Genomic DNA, 21173 nt, shown 5'->3' with positions numbered 1-21173 from the left:
CGCATGAGACCAGCTCCACAATCCAGCATTCCAGGACCAGGAGCCCTGAAGCAGGGGTTCCCCATTCCAGGACCAGGAGCCCTGAAGCAGGGGCTCCCCATTCCAGGACCAGGAGCAGGGGCTCCCCATTCCAGGACCAGGAGCAGGGGCTCCCCATTCCAGGACCAGGAGCAGGGGCTCCCCATTCCAGGACCAGGAGCAGGGGCTCCCCATTCCAGGACCAGGAGCAGGGGCTCCCCATTCCAGGACCAGGAGCCCTGAAGCAGGGGCTCCCCATTCCAGGACCAGGAGCCCTGAAGCAGGGGCTCCCCATTCCAGGGCCAGGAGCCCTGAAGCAGGGGCTCCCCATTCCAGGGCCAGGAGCCCTGAAGCAGGGACTCCCCATTCTAGGACCAGGAGCCCTGAAGCAGGGACTCCCCATTCCAGGACCAGGAGCCCTGAAGCAGGGGCTCCCCATTCCAGGACCAGGAGCCCTGAAGCAGGGGCTCCCCATTCCAGGACCAGGAGCCCTGAAGCAGGGGCTCCCCATTCCAGGAGCCCTGAAGCAGGGGCTCCCCATTCCAGGACCAGGAGCCCTGAAGCAGGGGCTCCCCATTCCAGGACCAGGAGCCCTGAAGCAGGGACTCCCCATTCCAGGACCAGGAGCCCTGAAGCAGGGGCTCCCCATTTCAGGACCAGGAGCCCTGAAGCAGGGACTCCCCATTCCAGGACCAGGGGCTCCCCATTCCAGGACCAGAAGCCCTGAAGCAGGGGCTCCCCATTCCAGGACCAGGAGCCCTGAAGCAGGGGCTCCCCATTCCAGGACCAGGAGCCCTGAAGCAGGGACTCCCCATTCCAGGACCAGGGGCTCCCCATTCCAGGACCTGGAGCCCTGAAGCAGGGGCTCCCCATTCCAGGACCAGGAGCCCTGGAGCAGGGGCTCCCCATTCCAGGACCAGGGGCCCTGAAGCAGGGGCTCCCCATTCCAGGACCTGGAGCCCTGAAGCAGGGACTCCCCATTCCAGGACCAGGAGCCCTGGAGCAGGGGCTCCCCATTCCAGGACCAGGAGCCCTGAAGCAGGGACTCCCCATTCCAGGACCAGGAGCCCTGAAGCAGGGGTTCCCCATTCCAGGACCAGGAGCCCTGAAGCAGGGGCTCCCCATTCCAGGACCAGGAGCCCTGAAGCAGGGGTTCCCCATTCCAGGACCAGGAGCCCTGAAGCAGGGGCTCCCCATTCCAGGACCAGGAGCAGGGGCTCCCCATTCCAGGACCAGGAGCAGGGGCTCCCCATTCCAGGACCAGGAGCAGGGGCTCCCCATTCCAGGACCAGGAGCAGGGGCTCCCCATTCCAGGACCAGGAGCCCTGAAGCAGGGGCTCCCCATTCCAGGACCAGGAGCCCTGAAGCAGGGGCTCCCCATTCCAGGACCAGGAGCAGGGGCTCCCCATTCCAGGACCAGGAGCCCTGAAGCAGGGGCTCCCCATTCCAGGACCAGGAGCCCTGGAGCAGGGGCTCCCCATTCCAGGACCAGGAGCAGGGGCTCCCCATTCCAGGACCAGGAGCCCTGAAGCAGGGGCTCCCCATTCCAGGACCAGGAGCCCTGAAGCAGGGGCTCCCCATTCCAGGACCAGGAGCAGGGGCTCCCCATTCCAGGACCAGGAGCCCTGAAGCAGGGGCTCCCCATTCCAGGACCAGGAGCCCTGGAGCAGGGGCTCCCCATTCCAGGACCAGGAGCAGGGGCTCCCCATTCCAGGACCAGGAGCCCTGAAGCAGGGGCTCCCCATTCCAGGACCAGGAGCCCTGAAGCAGGGGCTCCCCATTCCAGGACCAGGAGCCCTGAAGCAGGGGCTCCCCATTCCAGGACCAGGAGCCCTGAAGCAGGGACTCCCCATTCTAGGACCAGGAGCCCTGAAGCAGGGACTCCCCATTCCAGGACCAGGAGCCCTGAAGCAGGGGCTCCCCATTCCAGGACCAGGAGCCCTGAAGCAGGGGCTCCCCATTCCAGGACCAGGAGCTCCCCATTCCAGGACCAGGAGCCCTGAAGCAGGGGCTCCCCATTCCAGGACCAGGAGCCCTGAAGCAGGGGCTCCCCATTCCAGGACCAGGAGCCCTGAAGCAGGGACTCCCCATTCCAGGACCAGGAGCCCTGAAGCAGGGGCTCCCCATTCCAGGACCAGGAGCCCTGAAGCAGGGGCTCCCCATTCCAGGACCAGGAGCAGGGGCTCCCCATTCCAGGACCAGGAGCCCTGAAGCAGGGGCTCCCCATTCCAGGACCAGGAGCCCTGGAGCAGGGGCTCCCCATTCCAGGACCAGGAGCAGGGGCTCCCCATTCCAGGACCAGGAGCCCTGAAGCAGGGGCTCCCCATTCCAGGACCAGGAGCCCTGAAGCAGGGGCTCCCCATTCCAGGACCAGGAGCCCTGAAGCAGGGGCTCCCCATTCCAGGACCAGGAGCCCTGAAGCAGGGACTCCCCATTCTAGGACCAGGAGCCCTGAAGCAGGGACTCCCCATTCCAGGACCAGGAGCCCTGAAGCAGGGGCTCCCCATTCCAGGACCAGGAGCCCTGAAGCAGGGGCTCCCCATTCCAGGACCAGGAGCTCCCCATTCCAGGACCAGGAGCCCTGAAGCAGGGGCTCCCCATTCCAGGACCAGGAGCCCTGAAGCAGGGGCTCCCCATTCCAGGACCAGGAGCCCTGAAGCAGGGACTCCCCATTCCAGGACCAGGAGCCCTGAAGCAGGGGCTCCCCATTCCAGGACCAGGAGCCCTGAAGCAGGGACTCCCCATTCCAGGACCAGGGGCTCCCCATTCCAGGACCAGGAGCCCTGAAGCAGGGGCTCCCCATTCCAGGACCAGGAGCCCTGAAGCAGGGGCTCCCCATTCCAGGACCAGGAGCCCTGAAGCAGGGGCTCCCCATTCCAGGACCAGGAGCCCTGAAGCAGGGACTCCCCATTCCAGGACCAGGGGCTCCCCATTCCAGGACCTGGAGCCCTGAAGCAGGGGCTCCCCATTCCAGGACCAGGAGCCCTGGAGCAGGGGCTCCCCATTCCAGGACCAGGGGCCCTGAAGCAGGGGCTCCCCATTCCAGGACCTGGAGCCCTGAAGCAGGGACTCCCCATTCCAGGACCAGGAGCCCTGGAGCAGGGGCTCCCCATTCCAGGACCAGGAGCCCTGAAGCAGGGACTCCCCATTCCAGGACCAGGAGCCCTGAAGCAGGGGCTCCCCATTCCAGGACCAGGAGCCCTGAAGCAGGGACTCCCCATTCCAGGACCAGGAGCCCTGAAGCAGGGACTCCCCATTCCAGGACCAGGAGCCCTGAAGCAGGGGCTCCCCATTCCAGGACCAGGAGCCCTGAAGCAGGGACTCCCCATTCCAGGACCAGGAGCCCTGAAGCAGGGACTCCCCATTCCAGGACCAGGAGCCCTGAAGCAGGGGCTCCCCATTCCAGGACCAGACCACATTGCAGCGGCCTTTTCAGTTTGTCACCCACACTTGGATGAAACCGCACTGACACACTCCACTCTGGCCAGGCCCCTGCCCCTCCAGCCCCCCCCTGGCCAGGCCCCTGCTCCAGCCCCCCCCTGGCCAGGCCCCTGCCCCTCCAGCCCCCCCCTGGCCAGGCCCCTGCTCCAGCCCCCCTAGGAGAGAGAGAAGGAGGACTGGCTACTGCAAAAGCAAACAGAGTTCCAGATGAGCCTCAGACAGGATGTGAGGCTGAGCAGACAGAAATCCCCTTTCCCACTGCTGCTGCGCCAGAAATAGCTGAGGAAAACAAACTAACATTCATTAGAGGAATCTAACGATGAAACGTCTTCACACACCACTACTTGAAAGGGAATAGTGTACAGGAGGAGAGGTTTTCTAGGGCGATGACACAACCCCTGGGTTAGAGAATAGAGGACAACATGGAACTGATCATACATGTTCAGAATGTTCTGTAAATACGGCTGAATAATCTACGATACGACTGTTCAACTGAAGGGAAACTAAAGAAGTGGGTCTAAACCATGGGTGTCAAACTCTGGCCCGCGGGCATATTTGGCCCGCGAGACAATACCAAATTACTACTAGAGCTGGCCCGCCGGTATTATACAGCGCATTCACCGCTAATACTACGAATCCCATAATGCTCTGCTGTTGTTTTCGCGCGCCAATCAGGACAGGACCCAGAAACGCCCTCTCCTCTGTGACAGTAGTCATAGCAACATAGACGCTACAACTGTCAGCGCGCTATCCCTTCCCAAAAATGGCGAAAAGAAAGGCAGAAAACAGGAGCTTTCTGGACAAGTGGGAGGCAGAATATCTGTTTACATATGTAAAAGACAAACCTGTTTGTCTTGTTTGTGGAGTCAACGTGGCTGTAAGGAGTACAACATTAGACGACACTATGAAACGAAACACCATGACAAATACAAGGACCTGGACATGACTCAAAGGAGCCAGAAAGTAGAGGAGATGAAAAGAAGTTTGGTTTCACAACAGAATATGTTCAAAAAAGCCACATCCCAAAGTGAGGCTGCTGTAAAGGCTAGTTATATAGTGGCAGCAGAGATCGCAAAATCAGCCCGGCCCTTTAATGAGGGAGAGTTCGTGAAAAAGATTAGATCAGTGTGCAATTATTAACGTTTTCTTTGTGCACTTTTTCTTGCTACAAGGCATGGGCTTGAATGGTTGATTGATTTATTATCATTTTATTTGTAAAATTATTAGCCAGTGGAAAAAGTTTTAAAAAAGTATATTTTGGTATTTAAATCAGAAGGCTGCAAATAGAAAAGAGGCATACGATTTTTATTTAAATTTGATTTATTTAATAAATGAATGCCATTGATGTGTTTTTTCATTTGAAATTCGATTTTGCATGTCTCCACTCTTAAATTATATATTGTATGGTAATAAGCGATGCTTGTTCCATATTCAATGTTAAAGCAAAACTTGATTAAAATGAAATTAAAAGGTTCATTTGTTCAATGTTGGCCCGCGACTTTGTTCAGGTTTTACATTTTGGCCCACTGGGTATTTGAGTTTGACACCCCTGGTCTAAACCATCTGATCACACAACAGAAATATCACAGCAGAATACAAGTAATTTTGATAGTTACAACTGTCTGTCATGGTAGTGGACTGTAGTGGTCTACAGACAGCCCAGCCACCTAGCAGGGAGGGACAACTAAATGCATCCAGAGTATTTCCCTGACCAGAGAACAGAGGCATGTCCCTTTCCTGTCTCTCTCCTGAACCCAGAGAACACAGCCCAGTCCCTTTCCTGTCTCTCTCCTGAACCCAGAGAACACAGCCCGGTCCCTTTCCTGTCTCTCTCCTGAACCCAGAGAACACAGCCCGGTCCCTTTCCGGTCTCTCTCCTGAACCCAGAGAACACAGCCCGGTCCCTTTCCTGTCTCTCTCCTGAACCCAGAGAACACAGGTCCTCCTCTGTTCCCTCCCAGGTCTCTCTCCTGAACCCAGAGAACACAGCCCGGTCCCTTTCCTGTCTCTCTCCTGAACCCAGAGAACACAGGTCCTCCTCTGTTCCCTCCCAGGTCCCGCTCTCTTCACAGCAGCAATGCCTGCTCTATTCTCCTTCCCACTAAGCCTTCAGTGATCTCCATACACATCAATGTTGCCATCCGGCGCGGTCCGTCCCGTGATAATTCACAGCCTCAGCTGCCTGCCAGGCCTCCAAATATGTCACAACCAAGTGGGTTTGATTTCCGTGGTTGTTGTGCAAACAATCGTCCTACTAGATGCAGATGAAGTGTGGTGTAAAAGCAGTTAGGAACCTCTGCCTTCACTGAAGGTGGTATGTAGCCACGTGAAGCTGAATAAACAGCCGTGTGTAAACTATGAAGCTGGGATCTTATTTATTCCCACATGACGTTGGGATAGATCCAACCTTACCATATCTATTCTGTTGATCAACACATGGTATGTAAAAACACTGTGAGTCAGCACAGGAAATCATTCATAGGTCACTAAACTGTAAACCTCTAACGTGTTAACCAATAAGCTAGCCAAGTTGCCATGCAAAGGCCAATATGCAAAAGAAGAAAACAGAACATTCTCTCTCTCTCTCAACAATTCCCCTGGTCTCTGAGAAATCACAGACGTGGTGTAGGGAAGTCCATCTTCACTTTGTGGACAGTCAGATTTATTCAAAAAATAACTCTTTGCCAACTACCTTGGATTTAGTGACGCTAGGCCTATCTGCTTATTCAGACATGACCATAGTATCGGCTACCATGTTGAAATGAAGAAAAACACTAAAGATACAACAGACCCGTATTCAGCCATGTCCCGGTTATTGTTTCAACACAGCTAAAGATACAACAGACCCGTATTCAGCCATGTCCTGGTTATTGTTTCAACACAGCTAAAGATACAACAGACCCGTATTCAGCCATGTCCTGGTTATTGTTTCAGCACAGCTAAAGATACAACAGACCCGTATTCAGCCATGTCCTGGTTATTGTTTCAACACAGCTAAAGATACAACAGACCCGTATTCAGCCATGTCCTGGTTATTGTTTCAGCACAGCTAAAGATACAACAGACCCGTATTCAGCCATGTCCTGGTTATTGTTTCAACACAGCTAAAGATACAACAGACCCGTATTCAGCCATGTCCTGGTTATTGTTTCAGCACAGCTAAAGATACAACAGACCCGTATTCAGCCATGTCCTGGTTATTGTTTCAACACAGCTAAAGATACAACAGACCCGTATTCAGCCATGTCCTGGTTATTGTTTCAGCACAGCTAAAGATACAACAGACCCGTATTCAGCCATGTCCTGGTTATTGTTTCAACACAGCTAAAGATACAACAGACCCGTATTCAGCCATGTCCTGGTTATTGTTTCAACACAGCTTAAGATACAACAGACCCGTATTCAGCCATGTCCTGGTTATTGTTTCAACACAGCTAAAGATACAACAGACCCGTATTCAGCCATGTCCTGGTTATTGTTTCAACACAGCTGAAGATACAACAGACCCGTATCTTTTGCTGTGTTGAAACAATAACCAGGACATGGAGGAATACGGGTCTGTTTTCTTTTCCCAGCAGAAACAAGCCTTTAAATCACGTGCTGTGTTGGTTTTGTCCTTCAATGGAGACCAGAAGCATCCCATCTCCCTCGGGACGCGAGGCATCTCCACCACACACACCATACATTGCAGGCAGCACATTGTCAAGGCAAACCCCTTTGTGCGGTGATATTTACAGGATAATATCTGGGATGTGTTTCAGTAATAACCGTGTTTTTTATATATAGTGTCCCACCCTTCTGTTACAAACTGATTAAGCCCTACGCTCATTTGAATAGTCAATAACAACAAAGACCCCGCTAAATGTTTTAACTCACTGAGGAGGATAAGGATTCCGTCTCAAATGGAACCCTACTGCGTATATAGCGCACTACTTTAGACCAGGTTCCTATTGGGAATAGGGCTCTTCTCCTCAGTGAGTGATCGGCCACAACAAGGAGAAAGCTGCCCGTTTCTGGGTTACAGGTCACACTGCAGCTCCTTGGCTCAGGCTCAAACATCTGTTAACGGGTCAAGTTTCCCTCCGCTGTCTGGAACCCATCAACGGAACCCATGGAACACTGCCAGAGTTCCAGAGCTCCAAACAAATCATTCTGTTTCACACCAGAGAAACAAACCTTGAGGCCTAAATGTAAAGGGCCACTTGGTGTTGCAGATGTCTAGTCCAGGTCCTTCAGGCTAGATAACTTTCAGGACGCCACAGTAAACATGACGACAGAGAGAAAATACAATACACTGATCTGTGTGTCTGAACTTTAAAAGGTTGGCTAGGGCAGCATTCAGAACACACACCATATACTGGGTTATTTGGAAATACCCCCTGTATACATGACCTCCACTAACCTGTACCCCACACATTGACTCAGTAATGGTACCCCCTGTATACATGACCCCCACTAACCTGTACCCCACACATTGACTCAGTAATGGTACCCCCTGTATATATGACCTCCACTAACCTGTAGCCCACACATTGACTCAGTAATGGTACCCCCTGTATACATGACTTCCACTAACCTGTAGCCCACACATTGACTCAGTACTGGTACCCCCTGTATATATTACCTCCACTAACCTGTACCCCACACATTGACTCAGTAATGGTACCCCCTGTATACATGACTTCCACTAACCTGTAGCCCACACATTGACTCAGTACTGGTACCCCCTGTATACATGACTTCCACTAACCTGTACCCCACACATTGACTCAGTAATGGTACCCCCTGTATACATGACTTCCACTAACCTGTACCCCACACATTGACTCAGTAATGGTACCCCCTGTATACATGACTTCCACTAACCTGTAGCCCACACATTGACTCAGTAATGGTACCCCCTGTATATAGACTCCACTAACCTGTAGCCCACACATTGACTCAGTAATGGTACCCCCTGTATATATTACATCCACTAACCTGTACCCCACACATTGACTCAGTAATGGTACCCCCTGTATACATGACTTCCACTAACCTGTACCCCACACATTGACTCAGTAATGGTACCCCCTGTATATATTCCCTCCACTAACCTGTAGCCCACACATTGACTCAGTAATGGTACCCCCTGTATATATTCCCTCCACTAACCTGTACCCCCACACATTGACTCAGTAATGGTACCCCCTGTATATATTACCTCCACTAACCTGTACCCCACACATTGACTCAGTAATGGTACCCCCCCTGTATATAGACTCCTTATTGTTACTCTTATTTTTTTTTAACTCTTATTTTTCTTAAAACTGCATTGTTGGTTAAGGGCTTGTAAGTAAGCATTTCACGGTAAGGTCTGTTGTATTCGGTGCATGTGACAAATAACATGTGATGTGTCTGCTGATAGAATGCCCGTTAGTGAATACTCATCAGAATGGACAAAATGTATCTTTTTCTTATGCGTTCTTTTTTGTGTGAGTGAAAAATGCTGAATCCTGCATTAACGCGACCCTAGCTAGCAGCCTCCATGGAAATTCGCTATCACTTGTGCTAATTTTGTTAGCATTCTGGTAATAGACGGCCAATGGGCTTTTACCCATTTTTTTGGCACCCCCTTGCGTACAAAGTCGGTAATACTGTAAATCCCAGGATGAGAGGACGACGGTAGATATGAAAATCCGGATAGCACCCAATCCTACTTTAAAAATGATTTAGGTCTATAAGACATTATTTCATAAAGCAATAGGCCTTTAAGGTAGTACATTTTACTACTGGGTTTATGTGAAATAAAGTGGTAGGATTCCTTTAAGAATACAACCTTGCTGAATCTACCGGCCTAAATCTACTGCACAATGACTGACGCAATGTCAACAAGCACTTTGTACTAAACGCATCAATTGTTAATCCACAGCAAACTATAGACGCCACACAGCAGAGGCTGGGCCACCCCACAGCAGAGGCTGGGCCACCACACAGCAGAGGCTGGGCCACCACACAGCAGAGGCTGGGCCACCACACAGCAGAGGCTGGGCCACCCCCAACTGAATATTTAGACAGAGCTCAAGATACTACCCAGTGTGTGTCAGACCAAACGCCAGTGTGTCAACAGTAGTCCACTAGCCCATGGGCCCTGGTCAACAGTAGTCCACTAACCCATGGGCCCTGGTCAACAGTAGTCCACTAGTCCATGGGCCCTGGTCAACAGTAGTCCACTAGCCCATGGGCCCTGGTCAACAGTAGTCCACTAGCCCATGGGCCCTGGTCAACAGTAGTCCACTAGCCCATGGGCCCTGGTCAACAGTAGTCCACTAGCCCATGGGCCCTGGTCAACAGTAGTCCACTAGCCCATGGGCCCTGGTCAACAGTAGTCCACTAGCCCATGGGCCCTGGTCAACAGTAGTCCACTACCCTATGGGCCCTGGTCAACAGTAGTCCACTAGCCCATGGGCCCTGGTCAACAGTAGTCCACTAGCCCATGGGCCCTGGTCAACAGTAGTCCACTAGCCCATGGGCCCTGGTCAACAGTAGTCCACTAGCCTATAGGCCCTGGTCAACAGTAGTCCACTAGCCCATGGGCCCTGGTCAACAGTAGTCCACTACATAGAGAATAAGGATCCATCCACACACGATGCTAACGGCAGGAAGTGAAGCAGCGTACAGGACAGAGGCTGGACACTAACAACATGGTTTGATGGATCCTCAGACAGACTAGCTCATATTTCCAGACAGACAGACTGAGCAATAAAACAAATCAAATCAAATTTTATTTGTCACATACACATGGTTAGCAGGTGTTAATGCGAGTGTAGCGAAATGCTTGTGCTTCTAGTTCCGACAATGCAGTAATAACCAACAAGTAATCTAACCTAACAATTCCACAACTACTACCTTATACACACAAGTGTAAAGGGATAAAGAATATGTACATAAAGATATATGAATGAGTGATGGTACAGAACGGCATAGGCAAGATGCAGTAGATGGTATAGAGTACAGTATATACATATGAGATGAGTACTGTAGGGTATGTAAACATAAAGTGGCATAGTTTAAAGTGGCTAGTGATACATGTATTACATAAAGATGGCAAGATACAGTAGATGATATAGAGTACAGTATATACATATACATATGAGATGAGTAATGTAGGGTATGTAAACATTATATTAAGTGGCATTGTTTAAAGTGGCTAGTGGTACATTTTTACATAATTTCCATCAATTCCCATTATTAAAGTGGCTGGAGTTGAGTCAGTATGTTGGCAGCGGCCACTAAATGTTAGTGGTGGCTGTTTAACAGTCTGATGGCCTTGAGATAGAAGCTGTTTTTCAGTCTCTCGGTCCCAGCTTTGATGCACCTGTACTGACCTCGCCTTCTGGATGATAGCGGGGTGAACAGGCAGTGGCTTGGGTGGTTGTTGTCCTTGATGATCTTTATGGCCTTCCTGTGACATCGGGTGGTGTAGGTGTCCTGGAGGGCAGGTAGTTTGCCCCCGGTGATGCGTTGTGCAGACCTCACTACCCTCTGGAGAGCCTTACGGTTGTGGGCGGAGCAGTTGCCGTACCAGGCGGTGATACAGCACGACAGGATGCTCTCGATTGTGCATCGGTAGAAGTTTGTGAGTGCTTTTGGTGACAAGCCGAATTTCTTCAGCCTCCTGAGGTTGAAGAGGCGCTGCTGCGCCTTCTTCACAACGCTGTCTGTGTGGGTGGACCAATTCAGTTTGTTCGTGATGTGTACACCGAGGAACTTAAAACTTTCCACCTTCTCCACTACTGTCCCGTCGATGTGGATAGGGGGGTGCTCCCTCTGCTGTTTCCTGAAGTCCACAATCATCTCCTTTGTTTTGTTGACGTTGAGTGTGAGGTTATTTTCCTGACACCACACTCCGAGGGCCCTCACCTCCTCCCTGTAGGCCGTCTCGTCGTTGTTGGTAATCAAGCCTACCACTGTAGTGTCGTCCGCAAACTTGATGATTGAGTTGGAGGCGTGCATGGCCACGCAGTCGTGGGTGAACAGGGAGTACAGGAGAGGGCTCAGAACGCACCCTTGGGGGCCCCGGTGTTGAGGATCAGCGGGGTGGAGATGTTGTTACCTACCCTCACCACCTGGGGGCGGCCCGTCAGGAAGTCCAGGACCCAGTTGCACAGGGCGGGGTCGAGACCCAGGGTCTCGAGCTTGATGACGAGTTTGGAGGGTACTATGGTGTTAAATGCTGAGCTGTAGTCGATGAACAAATCAAATCAAATCAAATTTTATTAGTCACATACACATGGTTAGCAGATGTTAATGCGAAACAGGAAGTGAAGCAGCGTACAGGACAGAGGCTGGACACTAACAACAACATGGTTTGATGGATCCTCAGACAGACAAGCTCATATTTCCAGACAGACAGAGCAATACACAAGTGGGAGCAATAGAACAGGAAGTGGAAACGATTTTCAGTTGTGCTACAGCGAGATAATATTGAAGAACAATATGATATTGGTCACGCAGAAGGATGGCCTGGATTTACTATGAAAACAAGGTACCTTCATGAAGTAACAAGAGTTAACTTGTTTAGGTCCTGCTTGGTTTAATTACTGATGCATTCCGGCAGGCTCGTCAAATACGCACTCTGACACCACGGAGAAAACGCCTCAAACACCATCGTGTTTTTAATATCAGCTGCCAAAACATTTGGAGTGGAGCCGTTAGACTAACATACCGTTTATTTGATTTGTGAAAGTATGCCCTGAAAAACTAATATACAGCTGGCTCTAAACCAAAGACATCTGGCCATATTCAACAAGAGCAGAGAGAACAGGGTCACTACAGAGATGGGTTGGAAGGTCTGGGGAGACTGGGCCGTCTCAGAGAACAGGGTCACTACAGAGATGGGTTGGAAGGTCTGGGGAGACTGGGCCGTCTCAGAGAACAGGGCCGTCTCAGAGAACAGGGTCACTACAGAGATGGGTTGAAAGGTGTGGGGAGACTGGGCCGTCTCAGAGAACAGGGTCACTACAGAGATGGGTTGGAAGGTCTGGGGAGACTGGGCCGTCTCAGAGAACAGGGTCACTACAGAGATGGGTTGGAAGGTCTGGGGAGACTGGGCCGTCTCAGAGAACAGGGTCACTACAGAGATGGGTTGGAAGGTCTGGGCAGACTGGACCGTCTCAGAGAACAGGGTCACTACAGAGGAAAACACAGCCCACTAAACTGGGCATAAAGACCACAGGGTGATCAGCATGTATTTCCTGGGGAAAAGGAGGGAAATAGTGTGACAAACAGAAGTGTAAATGATGAAGGTTGGGCTTATCTGGTGTAGCAATCCTTTATAATCAGTCAACACAGATGATACAGGACATGTTGACATGTAGGTGAGCCTACACGGTAAAACGTACCATCAATACTCTATGATATATCCAACACTGGCCTTGTCCTTCTCATTAGGTTAACATGTCTAAGAGTGCAGAACAGACCGTGTTAAATAGGATCTGATTCTGATCGTGTCCTGATGTGGAGCAGGAAAATGTGAAGCAACGTGCAGCTAACTAGAGCTGGTGAACTCAGAGGAACCTGTCATTCACATGGCTAAGCCGCTGTTGCTACGGGATACAGTCCAGCCATTGGTGAAAGAGAGTCTCTCTCTCTCTCTCCACTCCTAATGAGAGCTCTGCTGTCTGAAATATCAGAGTACCAAGCCAGTGACTCACACTGCTACAGAATAAACAAGGCCAATCGGCAGTAATATACTTTCAGGGAAGCACAATGTTCTAGGGCAGTTTTTATACCATTATGTCAATTAATACTGTGTGTTATTGTACCAACAGTAAATAAGACAATAGCAACTAGAATCAGAAACATTTAGTCCAGAAGATTTAGGAGACATTCTAGAAACCACTACCATTATTATTTTACATTTATTTAACTAGGCTAGTCAGTTAAGAACAAATTCTTATTTTCAAATGACGGCCTACCGGGGAACAGCGGGTTAACTGCCTTGTTCAGGGCCAGAACGACAGATTTATACCTTGTCAGCTCGGGGATTCGATCTTGCAACCTTTTGGTTACTAGTCCAACGCTCTAACCACTAGGTTACCTGCTGGCTACTAGTCCAATGCTCTAACCACTAGGTTACCTGCTGGTTACTAGTCCAACGCTCTAACCACTAGGTTACCTTTTGGTTACTAGTCCAACGCTCTAACCACTAGGTTACCTGCTGGCTACTAGTCCAATGCTCTAACCACTAGGTTACCTGCTGGTTACTAGTCCAATGCTCTAACCACTAGGTTACCTTTTGGTTACTAGTCCAACACTCTAACCACTAGGCTACCTGCTGGTTACTAGTCCAATGCTCTAACCACTAGGTTACCTGCTGGTTACTAGTCCAATGCTCTAACCACTAGGTTACCTGCTGGTTACTAGTCCAACGCTCTAACCACTAGGTTACCTGCTGGTTACTAGTCCAATGCTCTAACCACTAGGTTACCTTTTGGTTACTAGTCCAACACTCTAACCACTAGGCTACCTGCTGGTTACTAGTCCAATGCTCTAACCACTAGGTTACCTGCTGGCTACTAGTCCAATGCTCTAACCACTAGGTTACCTGCTGGTTACTAGTCCAATGCTCTAACCACTAGGTTACCTTTTGGTTACTAGTCCAACACTCTAACCACTAGGCTACCTGCTGGTTACTAGTCCAATGCTCTAACCACTAGGTTACCTGCTGGTTACTAGTCCAATGCTCTAACCACTAGGTTACCTGCTGGTTACTAGTCCAACGCTCTAACCACTAGGTTACCTGCTGGTTACTAGTCCAATGCTCTAACCACTAGGTTACCTTTTGGTTACTAGTCCAACACTCTAACCACTAGGCTACCTGCTGGTTACTAGTCCAATGCTCTAACCACTAGGTTACCTGCTGGTTACTAGTCCAATGCTCTAACCACTAGGTTACCTGCTGGTTACTAGTCCAATGCTCTAACCACTAGGTTACCTGCCGCCCCACTAGTCCAACGCTCTAACCACTAGGTTACCTGCTGGTTACTAGTCCAATGCTCTAACCACTAGGTTACCTGCTGGTTACTAGTCCAATGCTCTAACCACTAGGTTACCTGCCGCCCCACTAGTCCAATGCTCTAACCACTAGGTTACCTGCTGGTTACTAGTCCAATGCTCTAACCACTAGGTTACCTGCTGGTTACTAGTCCAATGCTCTAACCACTAGGTTACCTTTTGGTTACTAGTCCAACACTCTAACCACTAGGTTACCTGCTGGTTACTAGTCCAATGCTCTAACCACTAGGTTACCTGCTGGTTACTAGTCCAATGCTCTAACCACTAGGTTACCTGCCGCCCCACTAGTCCAATGCTCTAACCACTAGGTTACCTGCCGCCCCACTAGTCCAATGCTCTAACCACTAGGTTACCTGCTGGTTACTAGTCCAACGCTCTAACCACTAGGTTACCTGCTGGTTACTAGTCCAACACTCTAACCACTAGGTTACCTGCTGGTTACTAGTCCAATGCTCTAACCACTAGGTTACCTGCCGCCCCACTAGTCCAATGCTCTAACCACTAGGTTACCTGCTGGTTACTAGTCCAACGCTCTAACCACTAGGCTACCTGCTGGTTACTAGTCCAATGCTCTAACCACTAGGTTACCTGCTGGTTACTAGTCCAATGCTCTAACCACTAGGTTACCTGCCGCCCCACTAGTCCAATGCTCTAACCACTAGGTTACCTGCTGGTTACTAGTCCAATGCTCTAACCACTAGGTTACCTGCTGGTTACTAGTCCAATGCTCTAACCACTAGGTTACCTTTTGGTTACTAGTCCAACACTCTAACCACTAGGTTACCTGCTGGTTACTAGTCCAATGCTCTAACCACTAGGTTACCTGCTGGTTACTAGTCCAATGCTCTAACCACTAGGTTACCTTTTGGTTACTAGTCCAACACTCTAACCACTAGGTTACCTGCTGGTTACTAGTCCAATGCTCTAACCACTAGGTTACCTGCTGGTTACTAGTCCAACGCTCTAACCACTAGGTTACCTGCCGCCCCACTAGTCCAATGCTCTAACCACTAGGTTACCTGCTGGTTACTAGTCCAATGCTCTAACCACTAGGTTACCTGCTGGTTACTAGTCCAATGCTCTAACCACTAGGTTACCTGCTGGCTACTAGTCCAATGCTCTAACCACTAGGTTACCTGCTGGTTACTAGTCCAATGCTCTAACCACTAGGTTACCTGCTGGTTACTAGTCCAATGCTCTAACCACTAGGCTACCTGCTGGTTACTAGTCCAATGCTCTAACCACTAGGCTACCTGCTGGTTACTAGTCCAATGCTCTAACCACTAGGTTACCTGCTGGTTACTAGTCCAATGCTCTAACCACTAGGCTACCTGCTGGTTACTAGTCCAATGCTCTAACCACTAGGTTACCTGCTGGTTACTAGTCCAATGCTCTAACCACTAGGTTACCTGCTGGTTACTAGTCCAATGCTCTAACCACTAGGTTACCTGCTGGTTACTAGTCCAACACTCTAACCACTAGGTTACCTGCTGGTTACTAGTCCAATGCTCTAACCACTAGGTTACCTGCTGGTTACTAGTCCAATGCTCTAACCACTAGGTTACCTGCCGCCCCACTAGTCCAATGCTCTAACCACTAGGTTACCTGCCGCCCCACTAGTCCAATGCTCTAACCACTAGGTTACCTGCTGGTTACTAGTCCAACACTCTAACCACTAGGTTACCTGCCGCCCCACTAGTCCAATGCTCTAACCACTAGGTTACCTGCCGCCCCACTAGTCCAATGCTCTAACCACTAGGTTACCTGCTGGTTACTAGTCCAATGCTCTAACCACTAGGTTACCTGCCGCCCCACTAGTCCAATGCTCTAACCACTAGGTTACCTGCCGCCCCACTAGATGTCTGAAACAAGCAGTCGTGGTGTAAATAAAGCTAAATAAAGCTATATGGTCCCTACGACGTCCAAGGCATGTTTCCATCTACTGGACAACTCAACAGGACCCACTGATTCCAACATGTATCTGACTGGAAACAGGAAGTGGGTCACACTCCAGGTTACTGAGACCCCCTGGCCTACAGCCTACCAAGATAACTAAACGGGTTCTTTAAGAGGCCGTTCTTTAAAAAGGTATTTATGGATTTACACAGAGTTACGGCAGCACACAGAGTTACTGTTTATCCAAACAATCAATTCCTTCCCACTGTTACCCCAATTAAACTCTTCACTGCAGAGGGTGGGGCTATGCAGACATTTGAAAAGGCTGTATTGTGAAAGACATGTCTTGATGTTTCTACTATGCTTTGTTTACAGTTCTCTATTTCTGTCTGTCTTTATAGTGTCCTTCAACTGTCTGAAACTAAATGTTCCAATCTGGTGAAGAGGGACAGAGCGTTAATTCTTCATTCCCAGGGCTGTACTGGCGGTAGTAGGAATCATGTCAACATATTTTCCCCAACACCATTATTAACAGTAATGTTATTGACATGACCGATCCTATTTTGGAAGTTAGAATCTAGGAGAACTATTAGACCTACGTTGGAAAGGCATTGTCTGGAAATCACCGGCTGTGGAAATGTAGTGCTAGCCTAGTCCGAAACCCGGCTTGGCCTCCAGACAGCAGTCCGAAAACCGGCTTGGCCTCCAGACAGGAGTCCGAAACCCGGCTTGGCCTCCAGACAGGAGTCCGAAACCCGGCTTGGCCTCCAGACAGGAGTCCGAACCCCGGCTTGGCCTCCAGACAGGAGTCCGAACCCCGGCTTGGCCTCCAGACAGGAGTCCGAAACCCGGCTTGGCCTCCAGACAGGAGTCCGAAACCCGGCTTGGCCTCCAGACAGGAGTCCGAAACCCGGCTTGGCCTCCAGACAGGAGTCCGAACCCCGGCTTGGCCTCCAGACAGGAGTCCGAAACCCGGCTTGGCCTCCAGACAGGAGTCCGAAACCCGGCTTTGCAATCTGGAAACCAGAGAGAGCCTACTGTCATAGAACACAGACATGGCTGGCTGCCTTATGTTGTGGTACCGGTGGGGGAGGGGGTGCTGCTGGCCCCCACCAGTCTCATGTTACTGTCTCCTAGGGCAACAAAATAACACGTTCATTTCGAGGAGCGTTATTGTCAGAGTAAAATGTTTGGTTTATTCTCTCTGAAACAACAGTCATTGGAACAACTAGCTGTCCTACATGCAGTATTGTTTTAACAGTGATAAGAATGTAGCCACGGTGTTCAGATCCTAACCCCTAGAAACATACTGTACGTTGATTCTCCCTCCACACACAGTACTCTGAACCAAAGACTTATAGAAGCTAGCGTTGGCACAACAGCGTGTCACAGCCGAGCTAGCTACACGTTTACAGATTCCCAGCTCAGCAACACACAGCCAGACAGGCCTCTATTCACGGTGGAACATTCTTTCCCCCGGCCCAGTCAGTCTGTGCTGATTAGTAGCTCTCTCTGCCGGCTCCAGTTGGTGCCCTCAGGCCTGAAAACAAACTATCATACTGTACAGTACACACTGAGAATTACAATGGGCTGCCTGCACCACGGCCCTACACCATTCATCTCAATGGACCGCCTGCACCACAGCCCTACACCATTCATCTCAATGGACTGCCTGCACCACGGCCCTACACCATTCATCTCAATGGACCGCCTGCACCACAGCCCTACACCATTCATCTCAATGGGCTGCCTGCACCACGGCCCTACACCATTCATCTCAATGGGCTGCCTGCACCACGGCCCTACACCATTCATCTCAATGGACCGCCTGCACCACAGCCCTACACCATTCATCTCAATGGGCTGCCTGTACCACAGCCCTACACCATTCATCTCAATGGGCTGCCTGTACCACAGCCCAACACCATTCATCTCAATGGGCTGCCTGTACCACAGCCCAACACCATTCATCTCAATGGGCTGCCTGTACCACAGCCCTACACCATTCATCTCAATGGGCTGCCTGCACCACGGCCCTACACCATTCATCTCAATGGGCTGCCTGCACCACGGCCCTATACCATTCATCTCAATGGCCTGCCTGCACCACGGCCCTACACCATTCATCTCAATGGGCTGCCTGCACCACGGCCCTACACCATTCATCTCAATGGGCTGCCTGCACCACGGCCCTACACCATTCATCTCAATGGGCTGCCTGCACCACGGCCCTACACCATTCATCTCAATGGGCTGCCTGCACCACGGCCCTACACCATTCATCTCAATGGGCTGCCTGCACCACGGCCTTTCACCATTCATCTCAATGGGCTGCCTGCACCATTCATCTCAATCCAAATGAGGGCTGTGTTGTTGATGCATATAGAGAGACCCACGCTGGACTTTTAACTCATCGCCTGCACTTCTATAAACACTGACTGACAACTACAATGCAGGACACTGGAATGTAGTTCCCTTCATGTATTCATGCTTGTCTTGCATAATAAAATTGTGCTCACTAATATGATATAGCTCATTATTGATAGTCATCTTGGTGCCATAGTCAAAGTATTTCTAAACGATAGTGCATTTTTTGGTCATCCCAAATCAAATACAGATTATGATGATCGTAAAAACAACGTAAAGACCAGTAAAGGTAGTCAATTTTCAAAGAAAATAGTGCATTTGACCTAGCTACGTAAATTACAGCAGCAGGCAAGCTTTTTAGTGTAATTGTGTTGCTATTCTAGCTACTGACACTAGTACAATGGCTGTTGTGTGTGACATGATGATCTAATCTTAAATCCTTGTGTTCACTCAGCTGTTCATTCCTGGCTAATAAAACGAGGCCAACGTAAATGCAACTATTCATTTAGCTGGCTGTCAGACAGTATTCATGTAGGCTACATTAGCAACACTGCCTGTGCATTTACCATTAGTAATCTGGCACACAAAAAACGATAGTGTTTTTTTTTTTACACGGGCCCTGTGATTTAGGACAAATCTGGAATGATTTACCTATTTAGCCAGCAGATTCTAAATGTTGGTCCTCTATACAACTGGTGGCCATACCAGTAGTTAATATGCACTTCAGGTTCTAGCTAATTATTGAACAAGTCATGGAATTTCAGCCTTGATGTTTAAATCGTGGAACGGGTCGCTAGAGCAGTGTCTGTAACGGTCGACTCGTCGTTGGCTCGCTACCTCATTTAATCACAGGTCAATGGCTCTGACGATTCATTTAGCCTTAATATGATTTTGGGAAACCGGGCCCAGCTATCTCTGCTAGCTATCTCTCTGCTAGCTATCTCTCCTAGCTATCTCGAGTTTATTTGCTCTTAGAATTCTGACATTGCTGACAAGCGCGCTACTAACGGCCAGATAACGTTAGGTTTACGTGAGGTAGATAGATAGCTCAAGACTAACGTTACTGACAAATATTAGTTAAAATACAAAAGTTAATTTACGTCATACAAGATACATTAGCTATGTGTTTATTATAACTATGCCAATAGCGACTGAAAACCAGCTAGCTAACAATTAAAACGTATTTAGCTAACGACGTTAAGCAGCTAACTTCAGTTTTACAAAGCCAAACCAATACCAAATGCCTCATCGGTCTACTGTCGGACAAACCGTTAAAAATAATATAAATTCCTTACCGTTAACTCTGAATTGTTGTTGTCTCGGTGAGTAACGGCTCGGATGACCCCAGCTCGCCAGCCCCAGCGGCCGATATCCCCGAGATCCAGCGGCTCGTCTCCACTGACACACAGGAACCGCTTCCCAACCAGCTCCGGTCGCGTTTCCACCGCCATGGTCATCCACTGAGAGCGAAAAGAAACCCTCGAAAACTTTAACACCGACGCCCTATCGATCTGACATGTACTACATTAAACTGTACTAAATAATCCAACCAAAGAAACAAATCAACTAAAAGTGTTATTTCGTCTTTAACGTGTCGCGCACAACCCGGGGGATTTAAATTCCTTGCCGTCTCCACCCGTAAATAGTCGATCTTCAGCTCCGTGGAAACGAACACTGGAACACATCACTGCCGTGGTGAAACATGGTGTCCCTCCGCTCCCACATCACTGCCGTGGTGAAACATGGTATCCCTCCGCTCTCACGTCACTGCCGTGGTGAAACATAGTATCCCTCCGCTCCCCGAGGCAGACAACCGTGTAACACTGCAGTAGCAGACTTCTCCATCCGCCAGACACAGATCCATTCTCTACCACTGTTACCTTACAGTGAAATGCTTACTTACAACCCCTTAACCAACATTGCAATTTTAAGAAAAATACGTGTTAAGTAAAAAAAAAAATAGATAAGTAAAAAATAAGAAATAAAAGTAACAAATAATTAGAGAGCAGCAGTAAAATAACAATAGCGAGGCTATGTATAGGGGGTACCGGTACAGAGTCAATATGCTGGGGGCACCGGTTAGTCGAGGTAATTGTGGTAATATGTACATATGGGTAGAGTTAAAGTGACTATGCAACAGATAATAAACAGAGAGTAGCAGCAGCGTAAAAGGGGGGGTGGGCAATGCAAATAGCCATTTGATTAGCTGTTCAGGGGTCTTATGGCTTGGAGGTAGAAGCTGTTGAGAAGCCTCTTGGACCTAGACTTGGCGCTCCGGTACCGCTTGCCGTGCGGTAGCAGAGAGAACAGCCTATGACTAGGGTGGCACCAGCCTTGCAGTTGGAGGCCGAGCAGTTGCCATACCAGGCAGTGATGCAACCAGTCAGGAAGCT

At 49.9% G+C, this 21173-nt stretch overlaps 1 protein-coding gene across 3 annotated transcripts in view; it reads right to left on the bottom strand.

Annotated features, from left to right (window-relative positions):
* Positions 1-20482, bottom strand: part of LOC139571666 (probable JmjC domain-containing histone demethylation protein 2C) — a 222486-nt gene extending 202004 nt beyond the window's left edge. For 2 of the 3 annotated variants that reach the window (XM_071394750.1, XM_071394749.1), the window contains exon 1: positions 20076-20481. In XM_071394750.1, the coding sequence (XP_071250851.1) occupies positions 20076-20237 (162 nt within the window). In that variant the 5' untranslated portion in view covers positions 20238-20481. Of the gene's footprint in view, positions 1-20075 lie in introns of all 3 variants that reach the window. The other variant, XM_071394748.1, reaches the window with a different exon arrangement.
* Between the last annotated feature and the right edge of the window lie 691 nt (positions 20483-21173).

Source organism: Salvelinus alpinus, chromosome 3 (assembly GCF_045679555.1).
Source record: "Salvelinus alpinus chromosome 3, SLU_Salpinus.1, whole genome shotgun sequence".
NCBI lineage: Eukaryota > Metazoa > Chordata > Actinopteri > Salmoniformes > Salmonidae > Salvelinus > Salvelinus alpinus.
This window is presented reverse-complemented; position numbering and strand designations above follow the sequence as displayed.